Raw genomic sequence first — 26,344 nt, 5'->3', positions numbered from 1 at the left:
GCATTAAAATAAATGCATTTAAGAAATTCTCCACTTCCTCCTCTGTTTATCTCTAACAGTACAAAGAACATTACTGTTGTCTTTTTCTTCCTTCCATACATCTCTTCCTACACTCTGGTTCCCCTCCCCCCTCATATCTAGTTTAAATCCACTGGAGCCTCTCTAGCAAACCTACCTACAAGAATATTTGACCCCCTCCAGTTTAGATGTAAACTGTCCCGCCGGAACAGGACCCACCTTCCCTAGAAAACTGCCCAATTATCTATAAATCTGAAGCCCTCCCTCCTGCACCATGTCTTCAGCCAATTGTTGGTCTGCACTACCTTACTATTTCTAAACCCACCTGCACGTGGCACTGGTAGCAATCCTGAGATTGCTATCCTGGAGGTCCTGTCCTTTAACTTGGCACTTAGTTCCCTAAACTCACCTTTCTGGACCTCCTCACTCTTCCTACCCACATCATTGGTCCCTACATGAACCACGACATCTGGCTGCTCACCCTCCCTCTTGAGAATACTGAGCGTTCGATCCGAGATATCACGGACCCTGGCACCAGGGAGGTAACGGACCATCCAGGATTTTCTATCTCTTCCACAGAACCTCCTATCTGTCCCCCTAACTATCGAATCCCCTATCACTACAGCTCTCCTCTTTTCCCTCCTTCCCTTCTGAGCTGAGGGTCCAGTCTCGGTGCCAGAGACGCAACCACTGCAACTTGTGCCTGTTAGGTTGTCCCGACCAACAGTATCCAAAACAGTATACTTACTGTTGATGGGAACAGCCACATTCATGATGAACTGAATGAATATTTTGCATCAGTCTTCACTGTGGAAGACACTAGCAGTACGCTGATTTTGAATTGAATTAACTTTATTTCTTACATTCTGCTCAATAATAAGGAGTAAAATCTTTACATTACATCTCAGTCTACATGTACAATCATGGTAATTTATAATAAATAGAACAGTCAATGTAATAAAAAATACACAAATCAGCGTGAGTTAATCAGTCTGATGGCCTGGTGGAAGAAGCTGTCCTGGAGCCTGTTGGTTCTGGCTTTTATGCTGAGGGACCATTTCCCGGATGGCAGTGACTGGAATAGATTGTGGTTGGGGTGAGTCAGGTCCCCAATGGTCCTACGGGCCCTTTTTACACGCCTGTCCTTGTAAATGTCCTGAATCATGGGAAGTTCACAACTACAGATGCGATGGGCTGTCTGCACCACTCTCTGTAGAGTCCTACAATTAAAGGAGGTACAGTTCCCATGCCAGGCAGTGATGCAGCCAGTTAGGATGCTCTCAATTGTGCTCCTCTAGAAAGTTTTTAGGATTTGGGGGCCTACACCAAACTTCCTAAATAGTCTGAAGTAAAAGAAGTGCTGTTGTGCCTTTTTCACCACACAGCTGGAGTGTACAGACCACGTGAGGTCCTTGGTGATGTGGATGCTGAGGAACTTAAAGCTGTTTACTCTCTCAACCCCAGATCCATTGATGTCAATAGGGGTTAGTCCGTCTCCATTCCTCCTGTAATCCACAGCCAGCTCCTTTGTTTTTGTGACATTGAGAGAGAGGTTGTTTTCTTGACACAACTGTGCCAGAGAGATGACTTCTTCCCTGTAGGCCACCTCGTTATTGTTTGAGATAAGGCCAATCAATATAGTGTCATTGGCAAATTTAATTAGCAGATTGGAGCTCTGGGTGGCAATACAGTCATGGGTATTGTTGGGCTTGAAATTCTGCCCTGTATTCTTTTAGGAAGAGAGACAACCAACACCAGAATATAGCAACACGTGGCTTTATTGGCTGGAATCGTAACTGGTACAGCGAATCGACGGAATCGCTGGAGAAGGCGCGCTTTCTGGCCTCTCCTTACAATCTGCTCTTATTTATATCCCTTTTTCCCCCCACCACAATACCCCGTTACATATTAGGTAATATCAGGTACTCGTGTCCATCTATTGGCCCATAGCCAGATGCTCACGAGTTTCCTGTTTCTTTTGTTTACTGAATCGCGTGACACTGGTGGTTTCGATGTAGCGGGGTCCCCAGTTTCGCTCCCCCTCCCTCGCATTCCAGCTAACATGATGTGCGTTACGTGAGCCACTCCTGACCTGTAATGGCAGTCTCGAAATACCCCAACACTCCCTCCCTTGGCCTCCCTAGAGGCCACATCCCCACATCCCTTACAATCTTTTCCGCGGCTGCCGGGATCAGGCAGGGAGGTGAGTGTCCCCCAGCACTCTTTGGCGTGTCCTCCCTATTTGCACATCCTGATTTGTCCGACCTAGGGTCACAAAATATGGGTAGGGGTTCCCTAAACATTCGCAATTTTTACAAGTAGCATGCAACATTTCAGAAAACTTATTCAAAAACAACTCTCAATTTCCTCCTTGGTATGGCCCATTCCAGTCCGTGTTCTCCCATAGTGCGTCCGCTTTCGGGAGGGCCTCGATCGCCCCTTCCACCGGGAACAAGGGTGCCTGGTACGCCGGTGGAGGTCCATCCTTTCCAGTCAAGGCTCGATCTATAGTTCGGACCACTAGGGTCCTGATGCAGGGTATGCAACAACAACCACACGTGATAAAGATAGCAATTGAAATAGACAGTCCCAGTGCCAACTGTCCAAGTAGGACCCCCCATTCCCCAAACGTACGTTTCAACCAATTCAGCACTGGGTTATTGACTCCTGATTGTTGCTTTAGCTCATTAGCCAGGGATCGCAATTTAGACAAGCCCTTGGTTAGTGATCCGTCCGGGCCTGTATTGTTTGCTATGGTCATACAGCACATGTCACCAAACAGGGCGCACACTCCGCCCTTCTCTGCTAAGATCATATCTATGGCAATTCTGTTCTGCAGGGTCATTAGGGACGTCTGTGATAGCTGCTCGTGGACAGCTTCCGCGATGTCCCTGGTTAGATTAGCCAGCCTCTGCACGTTATAGTGGATCAGGTTGATTCGGTTGACATTTTTATTGGTGGTGATTGGGAATATGGCTGAAAAAAGTGGAAAGCTCTCAAAGCCTGCAGCTACCTCGTCTGCCAGTTTATATTCGTCCGGGATGTTTCTAGCCTGACCGATAGCATCGATCCATATCCCATCGGGGTTCCTTTCCCCCCTTTCAGTGAGCGCCCTCTTGTTCCTATACCACCTCCCGATTTCATCAGGGATTGGGTTGAGGGTGTTGTCCCCTGGATTCTTTGCCGCAATGAAAAGAGGTACATTTAGAGTGATCAGGGTGCAGGTCCCCTCCCAGTTTACAGGTAGCCAATTATATAGGACCCGTTTCCCACAGTACCACCAGAGGTCCGCTCTGCTGACAGTCAGCATGGTGGCGTTTTCGGTGCCAGTAAGACTGATCCAGGTAGAACACGCACTGTCAGGTAGGTTGCCCACTCTGTAGGGCTGATCCGACGGGGACAGGTTAGTAACGCAAGTGATGTTCCTGATCGGGTCCACCCTAAAGGCTGGTGGGGTCACATTGGCCGGGGCCATGGGGAAATAGGTTTCCCAGGACTTACACTCGGCAGAGGGGTTGGTTAGTGACATGAGTTCGAGGGCGCAACGGAAGGTGTCGTTTCCTTCCTCGAAGGGGCTGGGACTCATGAGGAGTGTGGGTTTCCCCGTAGCACATACCCAGCAGTCCCCTATCGCTGCCTGGGTGGTGTATTGGACCACTCGGTCAACCCAGGCGTTTGCTTCCACGTACCCTGTCTCAATTGCAATATACTCCCGGGGAGTTATCTTATTCGTGTCCGAACTCTTTACCAGGACAGGGCTGGCTGTGGGACCCAATCCTGGGTCTGTGTGGGTTCCCAGATTGATCCGGATAATTCCCCATGGGTCTCGGCCTGTCACGTCCGCCCTTATGATCAGATAGAGCACGCCCCCCGCCCCATGCTCCCTGACCTCTGACCCGCGACGAGTGGAGCAGGTCTGTGACGACCATCCCTTCATACTAAAAGGGTTGTGTATTTCTTCCTTGAGTGTCAGGATTAACGGATTCACTCCCTGCTTTCTTCCCCAAACAGAGCCCCTGTAAAGGCTCACCTTCCTCTTAAACTCATAGTAGGGTTTGGAGGACCCTCGATTGTTTGGCCTATTATCCAGCCAGGACTGGTCTGGGCCTGTCCACCACCATACATTTATCCATGCGCTACACTCCTTTACCCATGGGTTCGGGTATCCCAAGGTGAATGGACACATGTAGACATTATACCCAGTCCAGGCTTTCTTGTCGCCCCAACAGTTGATCACATCGCACAGGTCGAACTGGAATGTCCTACCTGTATGAGGGTCCGCATTAAGGATGATATTTGCTCCGCACGCATCTCCTCCCCTTCCCGCTTCGGCCATCGGCGCCTTACCTAGGAACATTACTCCTACCCATATCAGGGTTTTCCATGGCGTCATCTTCCTCGACTTCCTCCTCCTCTATGTCGGAATCGGGATCAATCGGTCTTCCTTTCTTTGTTCTAGAGCAGTGCGAGAAATGGTGCCAGTTATTGTCCCCCTCCCTTCCTACCTTGAGTGTATTGTTTGAAATTTCTGTAACAGGGTACGGGCCATGCCATCGCTGCTCGCTCCAGGAGGAGCGCCCTGGCTGCCGCAGGTAGACCTCATCTCCTATTTTTAGCGGCAGCTCGGGGGGTGCGTCCTCAGGGTGGGCATTCCTGACTTGCTTAGCTATGAGCCTCACCATCTGGCCCAGGACTCTCATGTATTGGGTCATGTCCTGATTCATTGTCTCCCAGTTTTCCTCCCACCGTGGTGATGTGCGCGGTCCGGGCATGGAGCGCCCTGTCAGTATCTCGTGTGGTGTTAGAAAGGTTTCCCCATTCTTTTCTTGCCGCATGGACATCAGAGCCAGGGGGAGAGACTCCACCCAAGTGAGCTGGGTGCCTGCCATTACTTTTGCAATTTTGTCTTTTATGGTTCGATTTGCTCTTTCCACTAGACCCTGGCTCTCTGGGTGGTAGACACTGCCGAACCGATGGGTTATCCCTAGAACGCCCTCTACTCTGGCCAAGTGTTCGTTTTTAAAGTGGGTGCCATTGTCTGTGCAGATTTTAGTGGGGACTCCGTATCGGGGAATCAGTTCCTGGGTAAGGACGTTGACCACCGTCTCACCATCCTCCGCCCTTGTGGGGAAAGCTTCTACCCATCTCAAGAATCAGTCCACTATAACTAACAGGTATCGGTGGTTCCTGGGGGTCCTTAACCTTGCTCCCATGTCCGTGAAATCCATACAAATTTCCTGCCATGGTCCCATGGGGTTGGGGAATTTGAGCATCGGATGGGGCAGTGGTCTCCGGGCATTGTGTTCATTACAGATTTTACATTCAGCTCTCAAATTTTCCATGTGCTCTTTTAATTTTGGGGCCCACCAGTGATTCTTTATAAGTTTTATTACCTTGGCTATCCCCATGTGGGTGGGCCCATGGATCTCCTTAAATAGTGACGGTAGTAATGCCCTGGGTGCTACTATCTCCCCTCCCTCGGACCGCCAGATATGGTGGTCCGTATCACCCACAGTGAAGTGTTGTCGAGCAGCTCCCTTGTTAATCCACCCCTGACGCTCTGCTGCCGATGCTGCCCCCTGTAACTCAACAAGGTGGAGCATAGCATCCGCTTGGAGCAACGGAGCGACCTGTAAACCTCGGGATTCCGGCTGGACCGGCTCCGGGTGGGGCGAGCCAGGAGGCTCACAGTCTGAGGTGTCCCTCCCTGACCTCAGGGTGGGCATTTGAATTGCGGCTTTTGCCGCCCGGTCGGCCGCATCATTACCCCTAGCCTCGAGGGTGTTTGAGGAGCTGTGGCCTACCACCTTTATCACTGCGACCTGAGTCGGCAAGCGGACTGCCCTTAACCTGCGGAGAGGTCTCTCATGCTTCACCGGGGTACCAGCCGCGGTCCTGAAACCCCGCCGGATCCAAGCTGCTCCCTCTATATGCACAGCCCCCCACGCGTAGTTAGAGTCGGTGTAAATATTGACTCGCAAACCCTCACTAAGCTCTAAGGCGCGCAGGAGGCCGTAGACCTCGGCCAGCTGGGCTGAGGCTGGTTGTGGGATCTCGGTCACCAAATGCTAGTGGCGGCAGCTTTTTTATTAACGTGTCCAGATCAGTACGGGACAGGGGACATACTTTACTCCTCCCCCATGTGTGGCCAGTAAGGGGCCCTGTAGACCCGGCCAGGAGACACCATCCCCCGGCGTGCTAACCGCGTCCATGCTATCCCTATCCTCCGAGGGGTCGGGTTCGGTGGTCTGATTTACGGATGGGCTGCCTTTTACCAGTGTGGCTCGCAGTCCAGACCCTGTGACTACTACTGAGTCCTCCTCAGGAGGCTCGATCTGTCGCCTCAGCTCAGGGTCTCTCTTGCCACCTAGAATCGTGAGGGCGGCATGTCGGCCAGCCTGGGCGACGTGCTGGAATGACTCTGAGTGGGGAGGTTCGGAGGGCAGGCACCAGTCCGGCCCGTCCTCCCCTACCTTCGGGAGGGCGGCATGTGCTTTGTGTGCCCTCGCCTCCTCCCCTGTCAGGGCAGTGAGTTCGTTTAGTTGCTGGCTGTGCTGCGTCAGCAGGGTGAGCATATGTTCTCGGATGGGGTCCTCTACGTCAATAATACCACCTTTTATTTCCATCATAGGAGCTTGGACATTCTCCTGGGGGGCTGACGGGACTGATGGTGCTAGATCTGCTTTGGGTGGCTGGGGGGGCTCTGCATATGGTGGAGGGGCCGTTACTGGGATATTGTGATGCGGGGCATGAGCGGCGTTAGACCATCCGGAGGGAAATGGTGGGTAAAGAGGCTGGTGGTCTATGATCCACTCTGGGTCTGCGGGGTCAATCTCGGGGTCTGGACATGTGGCTGACTCCCTTGGGGTGGGGCGCGGGAGCTCGGAGTTCCCCGGCGGTTTGTCCGCATGCGCCTGGAACCGGGACAGGAATTCCTTGAGATACACATCCTCATCCCCTAATTTGGCTACGGACTTGGATTTCCCAAAAAACTTCCGTTTTGCCTCCCCCCGTCTGTTTTCCATATCATTGAGGACACGAAGTTGAAACTCAGCCAGCAGGGAGAGGATCAGAAAGGGTTGGTCATCGGCTGGGAACCATCCTTTGTCTCTCCACGCCTGAAGGCTTTTTTCTAACATGTGTAATTTCTTTTCACCTTCCTTTACTGTATTGTTATGGGAGATCGAGTGCCTGACGCTCTGGAGCACCTCTCCAGTGCGTGGTCTATTTGCAGCGACAGTGGCGGGGGCCACAGTCGCGGACTCCTTTTGGGTGAAGTCTGAATCAGGGGGATACGTGAGATGGACTGCCACAAACCCCAGTTCCGCGGTTGTACTCGCCGGATGGGCGGTGCCCGATAGGGGCACGGTTGTTAAAGGTCCAATGCCACGCGGAAAGTTTGATTGCATTGATCCCTTCTCAGGCCAATCCCGTGACTCCCACTTTGGAGTCAGACTCATTGTGAGCTCCGTCTTCCATTTGTGTGGCGGGGCCTTAATTCCCTCCCAGGTAGGGGGCGGAATACCTAACTTTATCACTGTTCTGGCAAATGCTTGGGGATTCGCTGCCAGGTTATCCAAAATTTTAGCCATGTGAACGGGGTCTACAAGGGTGCGTCGAACCTCACTTAGAAGGTGGTCTTTCTGGTGGGGTGCGGGGGTAGTACCTGAAGTACATTGTTGGGGTCCATAATGGCATTATCTAACAATAGCTGCGATGTAAGATCAGTGCCGTGGTTTAGGCTCAGTCGCCACCACGGGACACCGGGGTGTTCAACACGCAGGTGTCTGAGTTTCGGTAACTTAAAGTTGAAGTGTTCCATGGCTCCCCAGTGCACAGAGAGGATCAAAATGTGGGACAGTCGCCTTTCAAAACCTGACCTTCGCGTGGGAGATTTCTCCTCTTAACAACCGGTCTAAGGTAGGCGCAGTCAAAATCCCCGTGCACTAAGGTGTACCACGGAACACTTTCTCCTCCTCACTTCTGAGACTTTTATGCCCTATTGGGCGGCGGGGTTCTCAACTCCCCTCACTCAGAAGACTTTTCCACGGGCGGAGGATCCTGCTAAAACGGATAAGAAAAATAAGTACTTACCAGTCACGATTCCGCACCTGGAATGAACTTCCTCGAGGTAATTTGGGGTTGGTGAGGTTCCGTCAGCAGACAAGATCTAACTCAGTAATTCAACTATCTAGTGGAAGTCTTAGATATAACAGGCACTTCCTTACCTTATTCGAGGTTGCGGCCGCAAGTTGTCTGCTGTCGGACCCGCCAGCCTGTGTTGTCTCTCCCTCCCCACGTCGGGGTCACCAAATGTTGGGCTTGAAATTCTGCCCTGTATTCTTTTAGGAAGAGAGACAACCAACACCAGAATATAGCAACACGTGGCTTTATTGGCTGGAATCGTAACTGGTACAGCGAATCGACGGAATCGCTGGAGAAGGCGCGCTTTCTGGCCTCTCCTTACAATCTGCTCTTATTTATATCCCTTTTTCCCCCCACCACAATACCCCGTTACATATTAGGTAATATCAGGTACTCGTGTCCATCTATTGGCCCATAGCCAGATGCTCACGAGTTTCCTGTTTCTTTTGTTTACTGAATCGCGTGACACTGGTGGTTTCGATGTAGCGGGGTCCCCAGTTTCGCTCCCCCTCCCTCGCATTCCAGCTAACATGATGTGCGTTACGTGAGCCACTCCTGACCTGTAATGGCAGTCTCGAAATACCCCAACAGTATTCAGGGAATAAAGAACGGGACTCAGTACACAGCCCTGAGAGGCTCCTGTATTGAGAGTCAGAGCGGTGGAGGTGAAAGAGCCCACTGTTACAACTTGCTGGTGATCTGACAGGAAGTCCAGTATCCAGCTGCACAAGGCAGGGTCAAGGCCGAGGTCTCTTATCGAGCTTGGACGGAATTATGGTGTTGAATGCAGAAGTGTAGTCCAAGAACAGCATTCTCACATAAGCATCCTTCTTCTCCAGATGTGTAAGGGCGATATATAGAGCAGTGGCTATTGCATCGCCTGTCAATCGATTGTGTCGTTAGGCGAATTGTAGGGAGTCCAGTTTGGGTGGTAGCAAGCTGCAGATGTAAACCTTGACCAGCATCTCAAAGCATTTGCTTATTATTGAGCTGAGTGCGACAGGACGCCAGTTGTTCAGGCATGTTACCTTGGTCTTTTTTGGTATAGTGACAATGGTGGATACTTTGAAGCAGGAGGGCACTCTACACTGAGAGGGAGAAATGAAAAATGTCAGTAAACACATTTCTCAGTTGTGCTGTGCACATTCTGAGTACTCGTCCTGGGATGCTGTCCAGTCTCGCAGCCTTGCGACTGTCCACTCGTTGGAAGCATCTGCGTACCTCAGCCTCGGAGATGACCAGGTTGCAGATTGTAGCGGTGGCTTTCCTCCAAGACTCAGAGTTAGCAACATAGAACATAGAATAGGACAGCACATTACAGGCCCTTCGGCCCACGTTGTGCCTACCCTCAAACCCTGCCTCCCATATAACCCCCCACCTTAAATTCCTCCATATACCTGTCTAGTAGTCTCTTAAATTTCACTAGTGTATCTGCCTCCACCATTGACTCAGGCAGTGCATTCCACGCACCAACCACTCTCTGAGTGAAAAACCTTCCTCTAATATCCCCCTTGAACTTCCCTCCCTTTACCTTAAAGCCATGTCCTCTTGTACTGAGCAGTGGTGCCTTGGGAAAGAGGCGCTGGCTGTCCACTCTGTCTATTCCTCTTAATATACCTTGGAGTATTGTGTGCAGTTTTGGTCACCTAATTACAGGAAGGATATTAATAAGGTTGAAAGAGTGCAGAGAAGGTTTACAAGGGTGTTGCTGGGACTTGAGAAACTGAGTTACAGAGAAAGATTGAATAGGTTAGGACTTTATCACTGGAGCGTAGAACTGAACATAAAAGCAGTTGAGTTAATCTGGGAAAGAGGCCGTGATGTTAGTGGCACCACAATGTTTGGCTTTGAAGTCTGTGATGGTATGCAGCCCTTGCCACAAGTCATATGTGCTATTCATTGTGAATCTTGACTCAATCTTGACCCTATATTGTTGTTTCACAGCCTTGATAGCTTTGCGCAAATTATAGCTGCTGTTCTTGAGCTCTAGTTGTTCGCCAGCAATGTAAGCTCGATGTTGCGCTGTAAATGCTGCTCACACAGAACTATTGATCCAGGGTTTCTGACCAACTTCTGGGGGACAACATCGTTGATGTACTTCCGAATGAAGCATGTGATTCTCATCAGTGAACTTGGAGACATCATGGAAGACATTCCAGTTGATGTCATCAAAGTAGTCCAGCAGCATTGAGGCCGGTTGGTCAGACCAACGCTGGACAGTTTTAACTATGGCCAACTCTTGTTTCAGCTTCTGCCTGTATGTAGGCAAAAGCAGGATTGAAGAGTGATCTGATTTTCCAAAATCTGGGTGAAGGAGAGCTTTGTAAGCGTTGTGGTAGGTTGTAGCAGTGGTCAAGTATCTTATCTCCATGATCACCTGGATGTGCTGACAAAACTTCGGAGAGACTTCCATCAGCGATGCTCGATTAAAGTCACCAGTGACGATTAAGTCAGCCTCTGGGTGTGTAGTCTCCAGTGTGTTGATGCTCTCGTACAATTCCTTGAGAATCAGAGCAGTATCAGTCTGTGGCGGAATGTACACCGCTGTGATGATAACAGTCGTGAACTCCCTAGGCAGCCAGTAAGGTCTGCACAGCAGCACCAGGTATTCCGGGTCTAGGGAACAAAAGGATTTGAGTGCATGCACATTCTGGGATTGCACCAAACATTGTTGACCATGAAGCATAGAACCATAGAACATTACAGCACAAAAACAGACCTTTTGGCCCTTCTTGGCTGTGCCGAACCATTTTTCTGCCTTGTCCCACTGACCTGCACCTGGGCCATATCTCTCCAAACCCCTCTCATCCATATACCTGTCCAAGTTTTTCTTAAATGTCAAAAGTGAGCCCGCATTCACCACTTCACCTGGCAGCTCATTCCACACTCCCACCACTCTGCGTGAAGAAGCACCCCCCCATGTTCCCTTTAAACTTTACCCCCTTCACCCTTAACCCATGTCCTCTGGTTTTTTTCTCCCCTAGCCTCAGTGGAAAAAGCCTGCTTGCATTCACTCTATCTATACCCATCATAATTTTATACACCTCTATCAAATCACCCCTCATTCTCCTACGCTCCAGTGAATAAAGTCCTAACCTATTCAATCTTTCTTTGTAACTCAGTTGCTCAAGTCCCAGCAACATCCTTGTAAACCTTCTCTGCACTCTTTCAACCTTATTAATATCCTTCCTGTAATTAGGTGACCAGAACTGCACACAGTACTCCACATTCGGTCTCACCAATGTCTTATACAACCTCACCATAACATTCCAACTCTTATACTCAATACTTTGATTTATAAAGGCCAGTGTACCAAATGCTCTCTTTACAACCCTATCTACTTGTGACACCACTTTTAGGGAATTATGTATCTGTACTCCCAGATCCCTCTGTTCTACTGCGTTCCTCAGTGTCCTACCATTTACCTTGTATGTTCTACCTTGGTTTGACCTTCCGAAGGGCAATACCTCACACTTGTCCGCATTAAACTCAATCTGCCATTTTTCAGCCCATTCCTTCAACTGGTCCAAATCCCTCTGCAAGCTTTGAAAACCTTACTCATTGTCCACTACACCTCCAATCTTTGTATCATCAGCAAATTTGCTGATCCAATTTGCCACATTATCATCCAGATCATTGATATAAATGTCAAATAACAACGTACTCAGCACTGATCCCTGTGGCACACCACTACTCACAGGCCTCCACTAAGAGTAGCAATCCTCCACTACGACTCTTTGGCTTCTTTCATTGAGCCAATGTCTATTCCAATTTACCCATGCGGGACCTTGTCAAAGGCCTTACTGAAGTCCATGTATACAACATCCACTGCCTTCCCTTCATCCACTTTCCTGGTAACTTCCTCGAAAAACTCTTAATAGATTGGTTAAACATGACCTACCACGCACAAAGCCATGCTGACTTTTTCTGGTAAGTCCCTGTCTATCCAAATACTTGTAGATCCTATCTCTTAGTATTCCTTCCAATAATTTACCTACTACCGACCTCAAACTTACTGGCCTATGATTTCCCGGCTTACTTTTTGAGCCTTTTTTAAACAACAAACTACATGAGCTATCCTCCAATCCTCCGGCACCTGACCAATGGATATCGACATTTTAAATATTTCTGCCAGGGCCCCTGCAATTTCAACACTAGTCTCCTTCAAGGTCCGAGGGAATACATTGTGAGGTCCTGGGGATTTATCTACTCTGATTTGCCTCAAGACAGCAAGCACCTCCTCCTCTTCAATCTGTATAAGTTCCATGACCTCCCTACTTGTTTGCCTTGTTTCCACAGACTCCATTCCAGTTTTCTTAGTAAATACAGATACAAAAAACCCATTTAATATCTCTCTCATTTCTTTTGGTTCCATACATAGTCGACCACTCTGATCTTCAAGAGGACCAATTTTATCCCTTACTATCCTTTTGCTCTTAACATACCTGTAGAAGCTCTTAGGATTATCCTTCACCCTGACTGCCAAAGCAACTTCATGTCTTAGCCCTCCTGATTTCTTTCTTAAGTATTTTCTTACTCTTTTTATACTCCTTAAGCATTGTATATCCTCCCAGTTGCCTATACATGTTATACATCTCTCTCTTCTTTATCAGAGTTCCAATATCCCTCAAGAACCAAGGTTCCTTATTCTTATTCATTTTGCCTTTAACCCTGACAGGAACATACAAACTCTGCACTCTCAAAATTTCTCCTTTAAAGGCCTCCCACTTACCAATCGCATCCTTGCCAGAGAACAGCCTGTCCCAATCTATGCTTTTTAGATCCTTTCTCATTTCTTCAAATTTGGCCTTTTTCCAGTTTAGAAATTCAACCCGAGGACCAGATCTATCTTTATCCATGATCAAGTTGAAACTAATGGCATTATGATCACTGGAACCAAAGTGTTCCCCTACACACACTTCTGTCACCTGCCCTAACTCATTTGAGAGTTACGGAGCAAAAGTTTAAGGGTAACATGAGGGGGAATTTCTTTACTCAGAGAGTGGTAGCTGTGTGGAATGAGCTTCCAGTAGAAGTGGTAGAGGCAGGTTCGGTATTGTCATTTAAAGTAAAATTGGATAGGTATATGGATAGGAAGGAAAGGAATGGAGGGTTATGGGCTGAGTGCGGGCCAGTGGGACTAGGTGAGTGTGAGTGTAAGCGTCGGCACGGACAAGAAGAGCCGAGATGGCCTGTTTCCGTGCTGTAATTGTTAAATGGTTATATGGTTATATTTCCTAATAGGAGATCTAATATTGCATCCTCCCTAGCTGGTACATCAATATATTGATTTAGAAAACTTTCCTGAACACATTTTACAAACTCTAACCCATCCAGACCTTTAACAGTATGGGAGTCCCAATCAATGTGTGGAAAATTAAAATCCCCTACAATCACAACTTTCTGTTTCCTGCAGCTGTCTGTTATCTCTCTGCAGATTTGCTCCTCCAATTCTCGCTGACAATTGGGTGGTCTATAATACAATCCTATTAATGTGATCATACCTTTCCCGTTTCTCAGCTCCACCCACATGGCCTCAGTAGACAAGCCCTCTAAACTGTCCTGCCGAAGCACTGCTGTAATATTTTCCCTGACTAGCAAAGCCACCCCCCCCACCCTTCATCACTCTGCCTCTATCACGTCTGAAACATCGGAACCCTGGAACATTGAGCTGCCAGTCCTGCCCCTCCTGTAGCCAAGTTTCAGTAATAGCTATGATGTCATAATTCCACGTGTCAATCCAAGCCCTCAGCTCGTCTGCCTTTCCCTCAATACTCCTCGCATTGAAATATACACACCTCAGAAGATTATTACCACCACACACAACCTTACTATTTGTGACTTTGCATGAACTATTAACATTATTTATTTTTACCCCCGTTCCACCATCTACTCTGGCACTCTGGTTCCCACCCCCCCTGCAAATCTAGTTTAAACCCTCCCCAATAACACTAGCAAACCTCCCTGCAAGTATATTGGTCCCCTTGTAGTTCAGGTGTAACCCGTCTCTCTTGTACAGGTCCCACCTGCCCCAGAAGAGGTCCCAATGATCTAGAAATCTGAAACCCTGCCCCCTACACCAGTTTCTCAGCCACGTGTTCATCTGCCAGAGCATCCTACTCCTACCCTCACTAGCACGTGGCAAAGGTAGCAGTCTGGAGATTACTACCCTCAAGGTCCTGTTTTTCAACTTCCTACCAAACTCTCTGTACTCACTCTTCAGGACCTCCTGACTCTTTCTACCTATATCATTGGTACCAATGTGTACTACGACATCTGGCTGATCAGCCTCCCACCTCAGAATGCTGTGCATGCAATCAGAGATATCCCTGACCCTGGCACCCGGGAGGCAACAAACCATCCGGGAGTCTGTCACGACCACAGAATCTCCTGTCTGTACCCCTGACTATGGAGTCCCCTATCACTACCGCTCTCATCTCCTTCCTCCCTCCCTTCTGCACTGCAGAACCAGACTCCGTGCCAGAGCTTGTCCCAGGTAAACCATCCCCCTCAGCAGTATCCAAATCGGTATACCTGTTTTGGAGGGGATTGGCCACACGGGAACCCTGCAGTACCTGCCCTTTCCCTTTCCCTCGCCTGATGGTAACCAAATTACCTGTGCCCTGTTCCTTAGGTGTAAGTACCTCCCAGAGGCTACTACCTATAAACTGCTCAGTCTCCCGAATGATCCGGAGGTCATCCAGCTCCTGCTCCAATTCCCTAACTCAGTCTGTTAGGAGCTGCAGCTGGATGCACTTCTTGCAGGTATCGTTGTCAGGGAGACCTCAGGTCTCTCTGACTTCCCACATCCTGCAAGAGGAGCATTCCAACATCCTGCCTGGCATATTCTCTAGTCTGAACAAAAAAAAGAAGAAAAACAGAAACTTACCGGAACCTACCCTCGCCTCTGCCTGTTTCTTGCCAAAGCCTGATTGAGCCAAATCCGTCCCACTCCGACGATGGCTGCTGTATATGGCGGTCTTTCTTTTAAACCTTGGCATGCTACGTCACGTGCCTGCGCAGTCTGGCCTCTTTCCCCTGAGCTGTTAAAGAAAAACGACCTTCTCTCCATGATGCTTTCAATCTTCCACTCTCAACCTCTTGCTTCAATTGAAAACTCCTCCTCCTTTACTCTTCCCAGTGAGATTTCCTGACCTTTCTGCCCAGAATAGAGAGAACCCGGAAGGTTCGATGGTATGTTCCGGTATCTCTTCCGTCAGGCGGGTCTCCACAAAGTGTGAGACGGGTGCAGTTAGTATTACAGGAGAGAAGGTGCTCAAAATGCTGAAAGACCTAAAGGTACATAAGTCACCCGGACCAGAGGAACTGCAGCCTAGAGTTCTGAAAGATATAGCATTAGGAATAGTGGTGGCATTAGAAATGATCATTCAAAAATCATTGGACTCTGGCATGGTCACAGAGAACTGGAAAATTGCAAATGTCACTCCACTCTTTAAGAAAGGAGGAAGGCAGCAGAAAGGAAATTATAGACTAGTTTGACCTCAGTGGTTGGGAAGATGTTGGAGTCAGTTGTTAAGAATGAGATGATGGCGTACTTGGTAACACAGGACAAGATAGTACAAAGTCAGCATGGTTGCCTTCAGGGAAAATCTTGCCTGATGAACCTGTTGGAATTCTTTGAGGAGATTATAAGTAGGATAGATAAAGGATGCAGAGGATGTTGTATATTTGGACTTTCAGAAGGCCTTTGAGAAGGTGCCACACATGATGCTGCTTACCAAGTTAAGAGCCCCTGGTATTACTGGAAAATTATTAACATGGTTAGAGCACTGGCTAATTGGTAGCAGGTAGTGAGTGGGAATAAAATTATCCTTTTCTGGTTGGCTACAGTGACAAGTGGGACCACTACTTTTTATGCGGTAATAGATGGCTTTGTTGCCAAGTTTGCAGATGATACGAAGATTGAAGGGCAGGTAGCGTTGAGGAAACAGGTAGGATGCAGAATGATTTAGGCAGATTAGGAGAGTGGGCAAGAAAATTTCAAATAAATTACAATGCTGGAAAATGCATGGTCATGCACTTTGGTAATAGAAATAAATGTGCGGACTACTTTCTAAACGGGGAGAAAATCTGGTAATCTGAGGGACTTCAGAATTCTTGTGCAGAACACCCTGAAGGTTAACTTGCAGGTTGATTTGGTGAGGAAGGCAAATGCCGTGTTAGCGTTCATTTCAAGAGGTCTAGAATACTGGAGCAAGAATGTGATGTTGAGGGAGGCCTCACCTGGAGTATTGTGAACAGTTTTGGGCTACTCAGCTTAGGAAAAATGTGCTGGTATTGGAGAGGGTCCAGAGGAAGTTCACAAGTGTGATTCCAGGAATGAAAGGGTTATCATACGAGGAACATTTGATGACTATGGGTCTGTACTTGCTGGAATTCAGAAGGATGAGGTGGGGATCTCATTGAAACCTTTGAATGTTGAAAGGCCTAGACAATGTAGATGTGGAAAGGATGTTTCCCATGGTGGGAGAGTCTTCGACAAGATGGCACAGCCTAAGGACGGAGGGGAGCCCTTTCAAACCAGAGATGTGGAGAAATTTCTTTAGCCAAAGGGTGGTGAATTTGTGGAGTTTGTTGTCACATGCAGCCTTGGAGGCCAGGTCGTTGGTGAATTTATGGCAGTGATTGATAGGTTTTTGATTGGACATGGCATCAAAGGTTATTGGGAGAAGACCGGGAACTGGGTTTGAAGAGGAGATAAAAACATAGAAAACCTACAGCACAATACAGGCCCTTCGGCCCACAAAGCTGTCCCGATCATGTCCTTACCTTAGAAATTACGTACCTTACCCACAGCCCACTATTTTTCTGAGCTCCATGTACCTGTGCAGGAGTCTTTTAAAAGACCCTATTGTATCCGCCTCCATCACTGTCAACGGCAGCCCATTCCATGCACTCACCACTCTCTGTGTAAAAAAAAAAAAATGACTTGCCCTGACATCTCCTCTGTACCTGCTTCCAAGTACCTTAAAACTATGCCCTCTCATGCTAGCCATTTCAGCCCTGGGAGAAAACGTCTGACTATTCACATGATCAATGCCTCTCATCATCTTAGACACTCTATTAGGGAACCTCTCATCTTCCGTCGTTCCAAGGAAAAAAGGCTGAGTTCTCTCAACCTATTCTCATAAGACATGCTCCCCACTACAGACAACAGCTTGTAAGTCTCCTCTGCACCCTATGCTTTCTACATCCTTCCTGTAGTGAGGCGACCAGAAATGAGCACAGTACTCCAATTGGGGTCTGACTAGGATCACATATAGCTGTAACATTACCTCTCGGCTCCTTAACTTAATCCCATGATTCATGAAGGCCAATGCACCATATGCTTTCTTAACCACAGAGTCAACTTGCGCAGCAGCTCTGGGTGTCCTGTGGACTCTGACCCCAAGATCCCTCTGATCCTCCACACTGCCAAGAGTTTTACCATTGATACTATATTCTGCCAACATAGTTGACCTACCAAAATGAACCAACTCACACTTATCTGGGTTGAACTCCATCTGCCACTTCTCAGCCCTGTTTTGCGTCCTATCAATGTCCCGCTGTAACCTCTGAGAGCCCTCCACACTATCCACAACATCCCCAAAATTTGTGTCATCAGCAAATTTACGAATCCATCCCTCCACTTCCTCATCCAGATCGTTTATAAAAATCACGAAAAGTAGCGGTCTCAGAACAAAACTCTGAGTCACACCTCTAGTCACCAACCTGTATGCAGAATATGACCCATCTGTAACCACTCTTTGCCTTCTAGAAACATAGAGAAACATAGAAAATAGGTGCAGGAGTAGGCTATTCAGCCCTTCGAGCCTGCACCGCCATTCAGTATGATATTGGTTGATCATCCAACTCAGAACCCTGCTTTCTCTCCATACCCCCGATCCCTTCAGCCACAAGGGCCATATCTAACTTCCTCTTAAATGTAGCCAATGAACCGGCCTCAACTGTTTCCTGTGGCAGAGAATTCGACAGATTCACCACTCTCTGTGTGAAGAAGTTTCTCCTCATCTCGGTCCTAAAAGGCTTCCCCTTTATCCTTAAACTGTGATCCCTTGTTCTGGACTTCCCCAACATCGGAAACAATCTTCCTGCATCTAACCTGTCCAATCCCTTTAGAATTTTATATGTTTCAATAAGATCCCCCTCAATCTTCTAAATTCCAGTGAGTATAAGCCTAGTCAATCCAGTCTTTCTTCATATGAAAGTCCTGCCATCCCAGGAATCAATCTGGTGAACCTTCTTTGTACTTCTTCTTTAGCAAGAATGTCTTTCCTCATATTAGGGGACCAAAACTGCACACAATACTCTAGGTGCAGTCTCACCAAGGCCTTGTACAACTGCAGTAGAACCTCCCTGCTCCTGTACTCAAATCCTTTTGCTATGAATGCCAACATACCATTTGCCTTTTTCACTGCCTGCTGTACCTGCATGCCCACCTTCAATGACTGGTGTACAATGACACCCAGGTCTCGTTGCACCTCCCTTTTTCCTAATCGGCCACCATTCAGATAATAATCTGTTCTCCTGTTCTTGCAACCAAAGTGGATAACCTCACATTTATCCACATTAAATTGCATTTGCCATGAATTTGCCCACTCACCTAACCTATCCAAGTCACCCTGCATCCTCTTAGCAGCCTCCTCACAGCTAATACTGCCGCCCAGCTTCGTGTCATCCACAAACTTGGAGATGCTGCATTTAATTCTCTCGTCTAAATCATTAATATATATTGTAAACAACTGGGGTCCCAGCACTGAGCCTTGCGGTACCCCACCGGTCACTGCCTGCCATTCTGAAAAGGTCCTGTTTATTCCCACTCTTTGCTTCCTGTCTGCCAACCAATTCTCTATCCACATCAATACCATACCCCCAATACCGTGTGCTTTAAGTTTGCACGCTAATCTCCTGTGTGGAACCTTGTCAAAAGCCTTTTGAAAATCTAAATATACCACATCCACTGGCTCTCCCCTATCCACTCTACTAGTTACATCTTCAAAAAATTCTGTAAGATTCGTCAGACATGATTTTCCTTTCACAAATCCATGCTGACTTTGTCCGATGATTTCACCTCTTTCCAAATGTGCTGTTATCACATCTTTGATAACCGACTCCAGCATTTTCCCCACCACCGATGCCAGACTAACCGGTCTATAATTCCCTGGTTTTTCTCTCCCTCCTTTTTTAAAAAGTGGGGTTACATTAGCCACCCTCCAATCCTCAAGAACTAATCCAGAATCTAAGGAGTTTTGAAAAATTATCACTAATGCATTCACTATTTCTTGGGCTACTTCCTTAAGCACCCTGGGATGCAAACCATCTGGCCCTGGGGATTTATCTGCCTTTAATCCCTTCAATTTACCTAACACCACTTCCCTACTAACATGTATTTCCCTCAGTTCCTCCATCTCACTAGACCAGGGGTGTCAAACTCATTTTAGGTCACAGGCCGGATTGAGCAAAATGCAGCTTCATGCGGGCCGGATCAGTCGGACGCGTGCGAACGCAGCTTTCGTTGCCTCCGTTTTTTCAGCTTGCTGTCATGTGTCTCAGTCTCTGCTATAACTACAAAGTGTTTCACTTTACAAATTCCGTTTCTTATGAAGAAGACTGCCGAATAAATACTAAAAACCCTGAAAACCTGGTACCTGAATAAACTCAGCATTAGCCATATCATACGCCATAGGCGCTTCGATTACTGGGGCCAGCTTTAATAGTAATTAGATATTATCTCGCGGGCCAAAGATAATTCCACCGCGGGCCGGATTTGGCCCGCGGGCCTTGAGTTTGACATATATGCACTAGACCCTCGGTCCCCTACTATTTCTGGAAGATTATTTATGTCCTACTTAGTGAAGACAGAACCAAAGTAGTTATTCAATTGGTCTGCCATGTCTTTGTTCCCTATGATCAATTCACCTGTTTCTGACTGTAAGGGGACCTACATTTGTCTTAACCAATCTTTTTCTTTTCACATATCTATAAAAGCTTTTACAGTCAGTTTTTATGTTCCCTGCCAGCTTTCTCTCATAATCTTTTTTCCCTTTCCTAATTAAGCCCTTTGTCCTCCTCTGCTGGACTCTGAATTTCTCCCAGTCCTCAGCTGTGCCGCTTTTTTTTGCTAATTTATGTTTCTTCTTTGGACTTGATACTATCCCTAATTTCCCTTGTCAGCCACGGGTGCACTACCTTCCCTGGTTTATTCTTTTGCCAAAATGGGAAGAATAATTGTTGTAGTTCATCCATGCGATCTTTAAATGCTTGCCATTGCATATCCACCGTCAACCCTTTAAGTATCATTTGCCAGTCTGTCTGTGGGCAAGCCAGTTCTGGATCAACAAAGCAAGGTCCCCTTGGATCCTATGCCTCCTTACTTTCTCAATAAGCCAAATGCCTTGCTGAAATCTATGTACACTACATGGAATAGAAACATAGAAACCTACAGCACAATACAGGCCCTTCAGTTGTGTCGAAAGTGCCCCTACCTTAGAAATTATTTGGCTTACCTATAGCCCTCTATTTTTCTAAGCTCCACGTAGCTATCCAAAAGTCTCTTAAAAGACCCTATCGTATATAACCATATAACAATTACAGCACGGAAACAGGCCATCTCAGCCCTTCTAGTCCGTGCCGATGCTTACACTCACCTAGTCCCACTGGCCCGCACTCAGCCCATAACCCTCCATTCCTTTCCTGTCCATATACCTATCCAATTTTACTTTAAATGACAATACTGAACCTGCCTCTACCACTTCTACTGGAAGCTCATTACACACAGCTACCACTCTCTGAGTAAAGAAATTCCCCCTCGTGTTACCCTTAAAATTTTGCCCAGTAACTCTCAAATCATGTCCTCTTGTTTGTATCTGCCTCCACCACTATTGTCGGCAGCCCATTCCACGCACTCACCACTCTGATTAAATAACTTAACCCTGACATCTCCTCTGTACCTATTCCCCAGCACCTTAAACTTGTGTCCTTCTGTGGCAGGCTTTTCAGCCCTGGGGAAAAAGCCTCTTGACTATCCACACGATCAACACCTCTCATCATCTTATACACTTCTAACAGCCAACTCTCCTCCTCTGTCACTCCAAGAAGAAAAGGCCAAGTTCACTCAACCTATTCTCATAAGGCATGCTCCCCAATCCAGGCAACATCCTTGTAAATCTCCTCTGCACCCTTTTTTTGGCTTCCACATCCTTCCTATAGTGAGGTGACCTGAACTGAGCACAGTACTGCAAATGCGGTCTGACCAGGGTCCTATATAGCTGCACAATTACCTCTCGGCTCCGAAATTTAATTCCACGATTGATGAAGGCCAATACACTTCTTAACCACAGAGTCAACCTGCGCAGCTGCTTTGAGCGTCCTATGGACTCGGACCCCAAGATCCCTCTGATCCTCCACACTGCCAAGAGTCTTACCAATAATACTATATTCTGTCATCATATTTGACCTACCAAAATGAACCACTTCACACTTACCTGGGTTGAACACCATCTGCCGCTTCTCAGCCCAGTTTTGCATCCAATCAATGTCCCGTTGTAACCTCTGATGGCCCTCCACACTATCCACAACACCTCCAACCTTTGTGTCATAAGGAAATTACTAACCCATCTGTCCACTTCCTCATTCAGGTCATTTATAAAAATCACGAAGAAGAAGGGTCCCAGAACAGATCCCTGAGGCACTCCACTGGTGACTGACCTCCATACAGAATATGACCCATCTACAACCACTCTTTGCCTTCTGTGGGCAAGCCAGTTCTGGATCCACAGAGCATTGCCTCCTTGGATCCCATGCCTCCTTACTTTCTCAATAAGCCTTATCAAATGCCTTGCTGAAATCCATATACACTACATCTACTGCTCTTCCTTCATGAATGTATACCAGTTAGCCTGACATTAGTGGTGGGGAAGATGCTGGAGTCAATTATGAAAACACAAATGGAGACACTTCCTGTGCTCTTTGATGCACATTTCTATCGTATACCACATCTGGCCAATACATGCTGCTCTGCATTCACAGGGAATCCTATCAATGCCAGCTGACCGGAGTCCCAGGTCATCTTTGACCCGGGTAAATTGTGACTTGAGCTTCTTTACAGGTTTGTGGATGGTATTTTATCTGATATTTCGTTAGGATCCTGGCAGTCCTTCTAGAATCCATGGAAATATAAGGAAGACAGGTGGTAGCGACAGGTTCCTCCTCGTTGTTAGGTTTCCTGGTTTTCTTGTCAGTCCTCTTAAGGTCCTTCACCTTGTAACCGTTCTGTAGGAATATTGTGCATAATCATCTTATTTCCTCAGTGAGAGTCTCTGGGCCCAAAGGTTTTTGCACGGTTAATCAAAGTAGAAATATGATTTACTGAAGAAATATGGACTCCCAGAGACATTCAAGACACTTCTGCCTCAGGTGCTGATACCAGCTAGACTTTACGGGCTCCCTAAGATACACAAGGAAGGTACCCCCCCCAGGGATAGATTAGTGGGTTAGTGGGATAGATTATCCAACTTGCTACCTGGCTAAGCATTGAATGGCGGATCAGACCCGATAGGCTGAATGGCCTACTTTGCTCCTATATCTTATGGTCTTATGTGTATAAGTATCACTGGACTAGACATGCTCAGGCTTCACCCCTGAAGAAGTTGGCAGAGTTTGTCGTCAAAACATCAGTTATCAATACCTGTACCTGGCCAGAGAAGAGTTTATTGCTTAGTTTCCTTGTGATTCTTGCCGTTAGCTGCACAGTTTGCAAGAACCTCACCTACTTGTAAAAGCTCCACTGATGCCATCTTCTCGATTGTGTAATTGAAAAAACAATTAAGTTTTTCTTTTGATTTTCAGTTACCAGTATTAGTTTTGCTCTTTGCTGTCAATGGTATTTCAGGCCAGACTGCTGAGCAAAAAAAACCTACAATACTCTTCAAGTAATCATTAACTGATTGTTTTTTTTTATGACATGATATTAATTTGAACTCTGTCACTCTTCCCATTGCAGCTTCTACACAGTTTTATTTCCTCTCCCCAAGATTTGGCCTCCACAGCTGCCTGTGGCAAAGAATTCCACAGATTTACCACTCTATGGCTAAAGAAATTCCCCCTCTGTTTGAAAAGGACACCCCTCTATCTTGAGGCAGTGTTCTCTGGTCTAAGACATTCCCACCCTTAGGAAACATCCTTTCCACATCCACTCTATCAAGGCCTTTCACCGTTCGATTGGTTTCAATGAGGTCATCCCTCATTCTTCTAAATTCTACTGAATACAGGCCCAGAGTCATCAAAAACTGTTCATATGACAAGGCATTCAAACCTGGAATCATTTTCATGATTGTATCTACCCATATATCTTTTTGGTTATGCTCTTGGCACAAATCTTGGAGTGAAACTTTTCTAATTTTTAGCTGAGAGACAAAGAAATAGAACTTTTTTCATGCAGTTCACTTGCCTGTTTGTTTCATCCACTTACCACCTATCATATTGAACCAGTATATTGAATTGAAGCATTGAAGTTTGAGATGTTCTCAACTTAAATACTAATTTAATGTCTTGAACTCAATACACGACCAAAATATTGCTGTTATTCAGCAATATTTTGCATTTGCTATTAGTTTAATTCATATTCTATAAATTTCAGTGCTGAATGTAAAATGAATTTAAATATTTCTTTGTGCAGGTGGAAAATATATCTCAGCGTTGTCGGGAATATTTAATAAAAAAGGTGAATGCGGAGAACTGTGTTCGATTACTCAGTTTTGCAGACATATACAACTGTGAAGAGCTCAAACTGAGTGCAAAGCGAATGGTAGAGCATAAATTCACCACTGTTTATCATCAAGAAGCATTTTTGCAGTTATCACATGATCTACTGATTGATATCCTTAGCAGTGACAATTTAAATGTTGAGAAGGAAGAGACGGTTCGTGAAGCTGCTATGCTGTGGCTTGAATATGATACTGAATCACGATCCCAGTATTTATCTTCAGTCCTTGGACAAATAAGGATTGATGCACTTTCTGAGGTAACGCAGCGAGCTTGGTTCCAAGGCTTACCACCGAATGACAAGTCTGTTGTGGTGCAAGGACTGTACAAATCTATGCCAAAATTCTTCAAACCACGACTTGGTATGACAAAAGAAGAGATGCTTATATTCACTGAAGTCACTGGTGAAAATCCTCGTTCTTCCTTCTGTGCAGTTTGTTACAGTCCTCAGGCTGAGAAGGTATACAAGCTCTGTAATCCCCCTGGGGATCTCCAGAGAGTGGGGACTCTGGTCACTCCTGATAATGATATTTACATTGCAGGTGGACAGGTACCTCTGAAAACGTCCATCACCAACAACAGTAAAGCAACTAAACTTCAGGCTGCATATAGACCTGTCAATTGTTTCTACCTGTTTGATGCTCAGCTGAATACATGGGTTCCAAAGTCTCCAATGCTGTGTGCTCGCAACCGGCCTTCACTGGTTTGCTGTGAAGGCTATATCTATGCAATCGGAGGGGACAACGTTGCTGGGGAAATGAACAAACGGACTGTAGAGAGGTACGATTGTGAAGCAGATGAATGGACGTTAGTGAATCCCTTGCCTTGTGCCTGGCAGTGGAATGCAGCAGTGGCTGTGGAAGACTACATTTACGTCATGGCACACAATCTAACATTCTGCTACTGCCCACGTACCGACACATGGGTGGAAATGGCTGCTCGTCACACAAGCAGGTGTTTTGCCTCAGCTGCAGCATTCGGAGATAAAATTTTCTACATTGGTGGTTTGCATATTGGAAATAACTCAGGCATCCGAATTCCTTCAAGCACTGTTGATGGTTCTTCTGTAACTGTTGAAGTATATGATGTGATGAAAAATGAGTGGAAAATAGCAACTAATATCCCGGCAAAACGCTACTCTGACCCATGTGTGAGGGCAGTAGTGGTCTTGAACTGCTTATGTGTGTTTATGAGAGATACTCACATGAATGAAAAACCCAAGTATGCAATCTATCAGTACAATATGGAGCTGGACCAATGGATCTTGCGTCAGTCCATTTCCGAGAGAGTTCTCTGGGATCTTGGCAAAGATTTTCGGTGCACTATGGGGAAGCTATACCCCTCGTGTCTGGAAGAATCTCTTTGGAAGCCTCCACCATCTCTGTTTTCGCAAGATGGAGCAGATGAGTTTGAATTGGATGGGGAGATGGTTACTTTGCCTTTGAACAGTTAGTCAAATGTGGGCACAGATGCTGTGGATTGCAAGGACATACATAGCACAGCAGAGTGCATGTCTTCAAGCTTCCAGATCAGGATGGGGTTTATAAGCTGTACCCATACTCAGCACAGCTTATCACTAAGTTTGCATAGTATTGTATAAATAACTGAGAAATGAGTTGTGTTATATCTTCTACTCCTAGATACTGTGTTCTGCTAAAGAGATTATCATATTGTTACAGTGTGACTAGTTTTCAAAAGAAATTGTTTTACTTACACATATCTCTGGATTTGACTATGAAGATATGAGATATTGTAGATCTTCCCAGTAAAACTAGGCTGTGCAAGTGGCTGACTGCAGGTTCAGTCGAAACATTGGATTTGTTAGATACACATAAACCAGTATCCATAGAAGTAATCCCAGGTAATAAAACTACCAAATGGCTGGTTATTTACCAGGTGTACATTAGTGGAGCAGCCACTACCATTCTAGATTGACTGCCAGTCTCTTGTCGTGCGGGTCTGTGGAGTTTCAATACTCAATGTCTCCACATTGCAAGTAACATAGGCTCATCCATATTACAATTTCCTGCTGCTGAATTGTCATTTAAGACAAATTTTGGTGAGTAACAACCAACCAGGTCTTTATTTTGTATTCATTAATTTAATAAGGCAACTGTTACTGTAGTGTGATTGTGTAGAGGTATCCTAGCTGTTGGGTTTTTAATACAGTTGATTTGAGTGAAAATGTTTCCTGCGTGCAGGGGAGCAGAACGGAACGGACCCAGCGCTGCTCTGGCATAACTCCCTGGAACCACTGGCAGTCGCTGGGCTTTCCATTCTAATAGGAGCACAGGTGCATGTTCAGCTACATTTGTGTTCCTTTGGCACTGTCGTTTGAATTAACTTAATTTATTAAAAACCTTCACAAAAGGAAATGTTTGTTTTCATTTTTGTGATT

The 26,344-nt window shown here is 46.5% G+C and overlaps 2 protein-coding genes across 2 annotated transcripts in view; one reads left to right on the top strand and one right to left on the bottom strand.

The window, feature by feature from the left end:
* kbtbd2 (kelch repeat and BTB (POZ) domain containing 2) overlaps positions 1-26,321 on the top strand; it is a 100,394-nt gene extending 74,073 nt beyond the window's left edge. Inside the window, exon 4 of the mRNA XM_073070858.1 lies at positions 23,861-26,321. Coding sequence (XP_072926959.1) covers positions 23,861-25,399 — 1,539 coding nt within the window. The 3' untranslated portion in view covers positions 25,400-26,321. The remainder of the gene's footprint in view (positions 1-23,860) is intronic.
* On the bottom strand, positions 871-8,405 carry LOC140740546 (uncharacterized). The gene is made up of 3 exons (XM_073069836.1): positions 8,113-8,405; positions 2,653-4,473; positions 871-884 (listed from the first exon to the last, which is right to left on the bottom strand). The coding sequence occupies exons 2-3, from the start codon at positions 4,409-4,411 to the stop codon at positions 871-873; spliced, it is 1,773 nt and encodes a 590-aa protein (XP_072925937.1). The 5' UTR covers positions 4,412-4,473; positions 8,113-8,405.
* Positions 26,322-26,344: the final 23 nt, after the last annotated feature.

Source organism: Hemitrygon akajei, chromosome 1, assembly GCF_048418815.1.
Source record: "Hemitrygon akajei chromosome 1, sHemAka1.3, whole genome shotgun sequence".
Taxonomy (NCBI): domain Eukaryota; kingdom Metazoa; phylum Chordata; class Chondrichthyes; order Myliobatiformes; family Dasyatidae; genus Hemitrygon; species Hemitrygon akajei.
The sequence above is the reverse complement of the archived record's forward strand: the minus strand, read 5'-3'. Positions and strand labels throughout refer to the sequence as shown.

Coding starts and splice junctions, on each gene's coding strand:
- LOC140740546 (XM_073069836.1), bottom strand. CDS start 4,411: ATGACGCCATGGAAAACCCTGATATGGGTAGGAGTAATGTTCCTAGGT.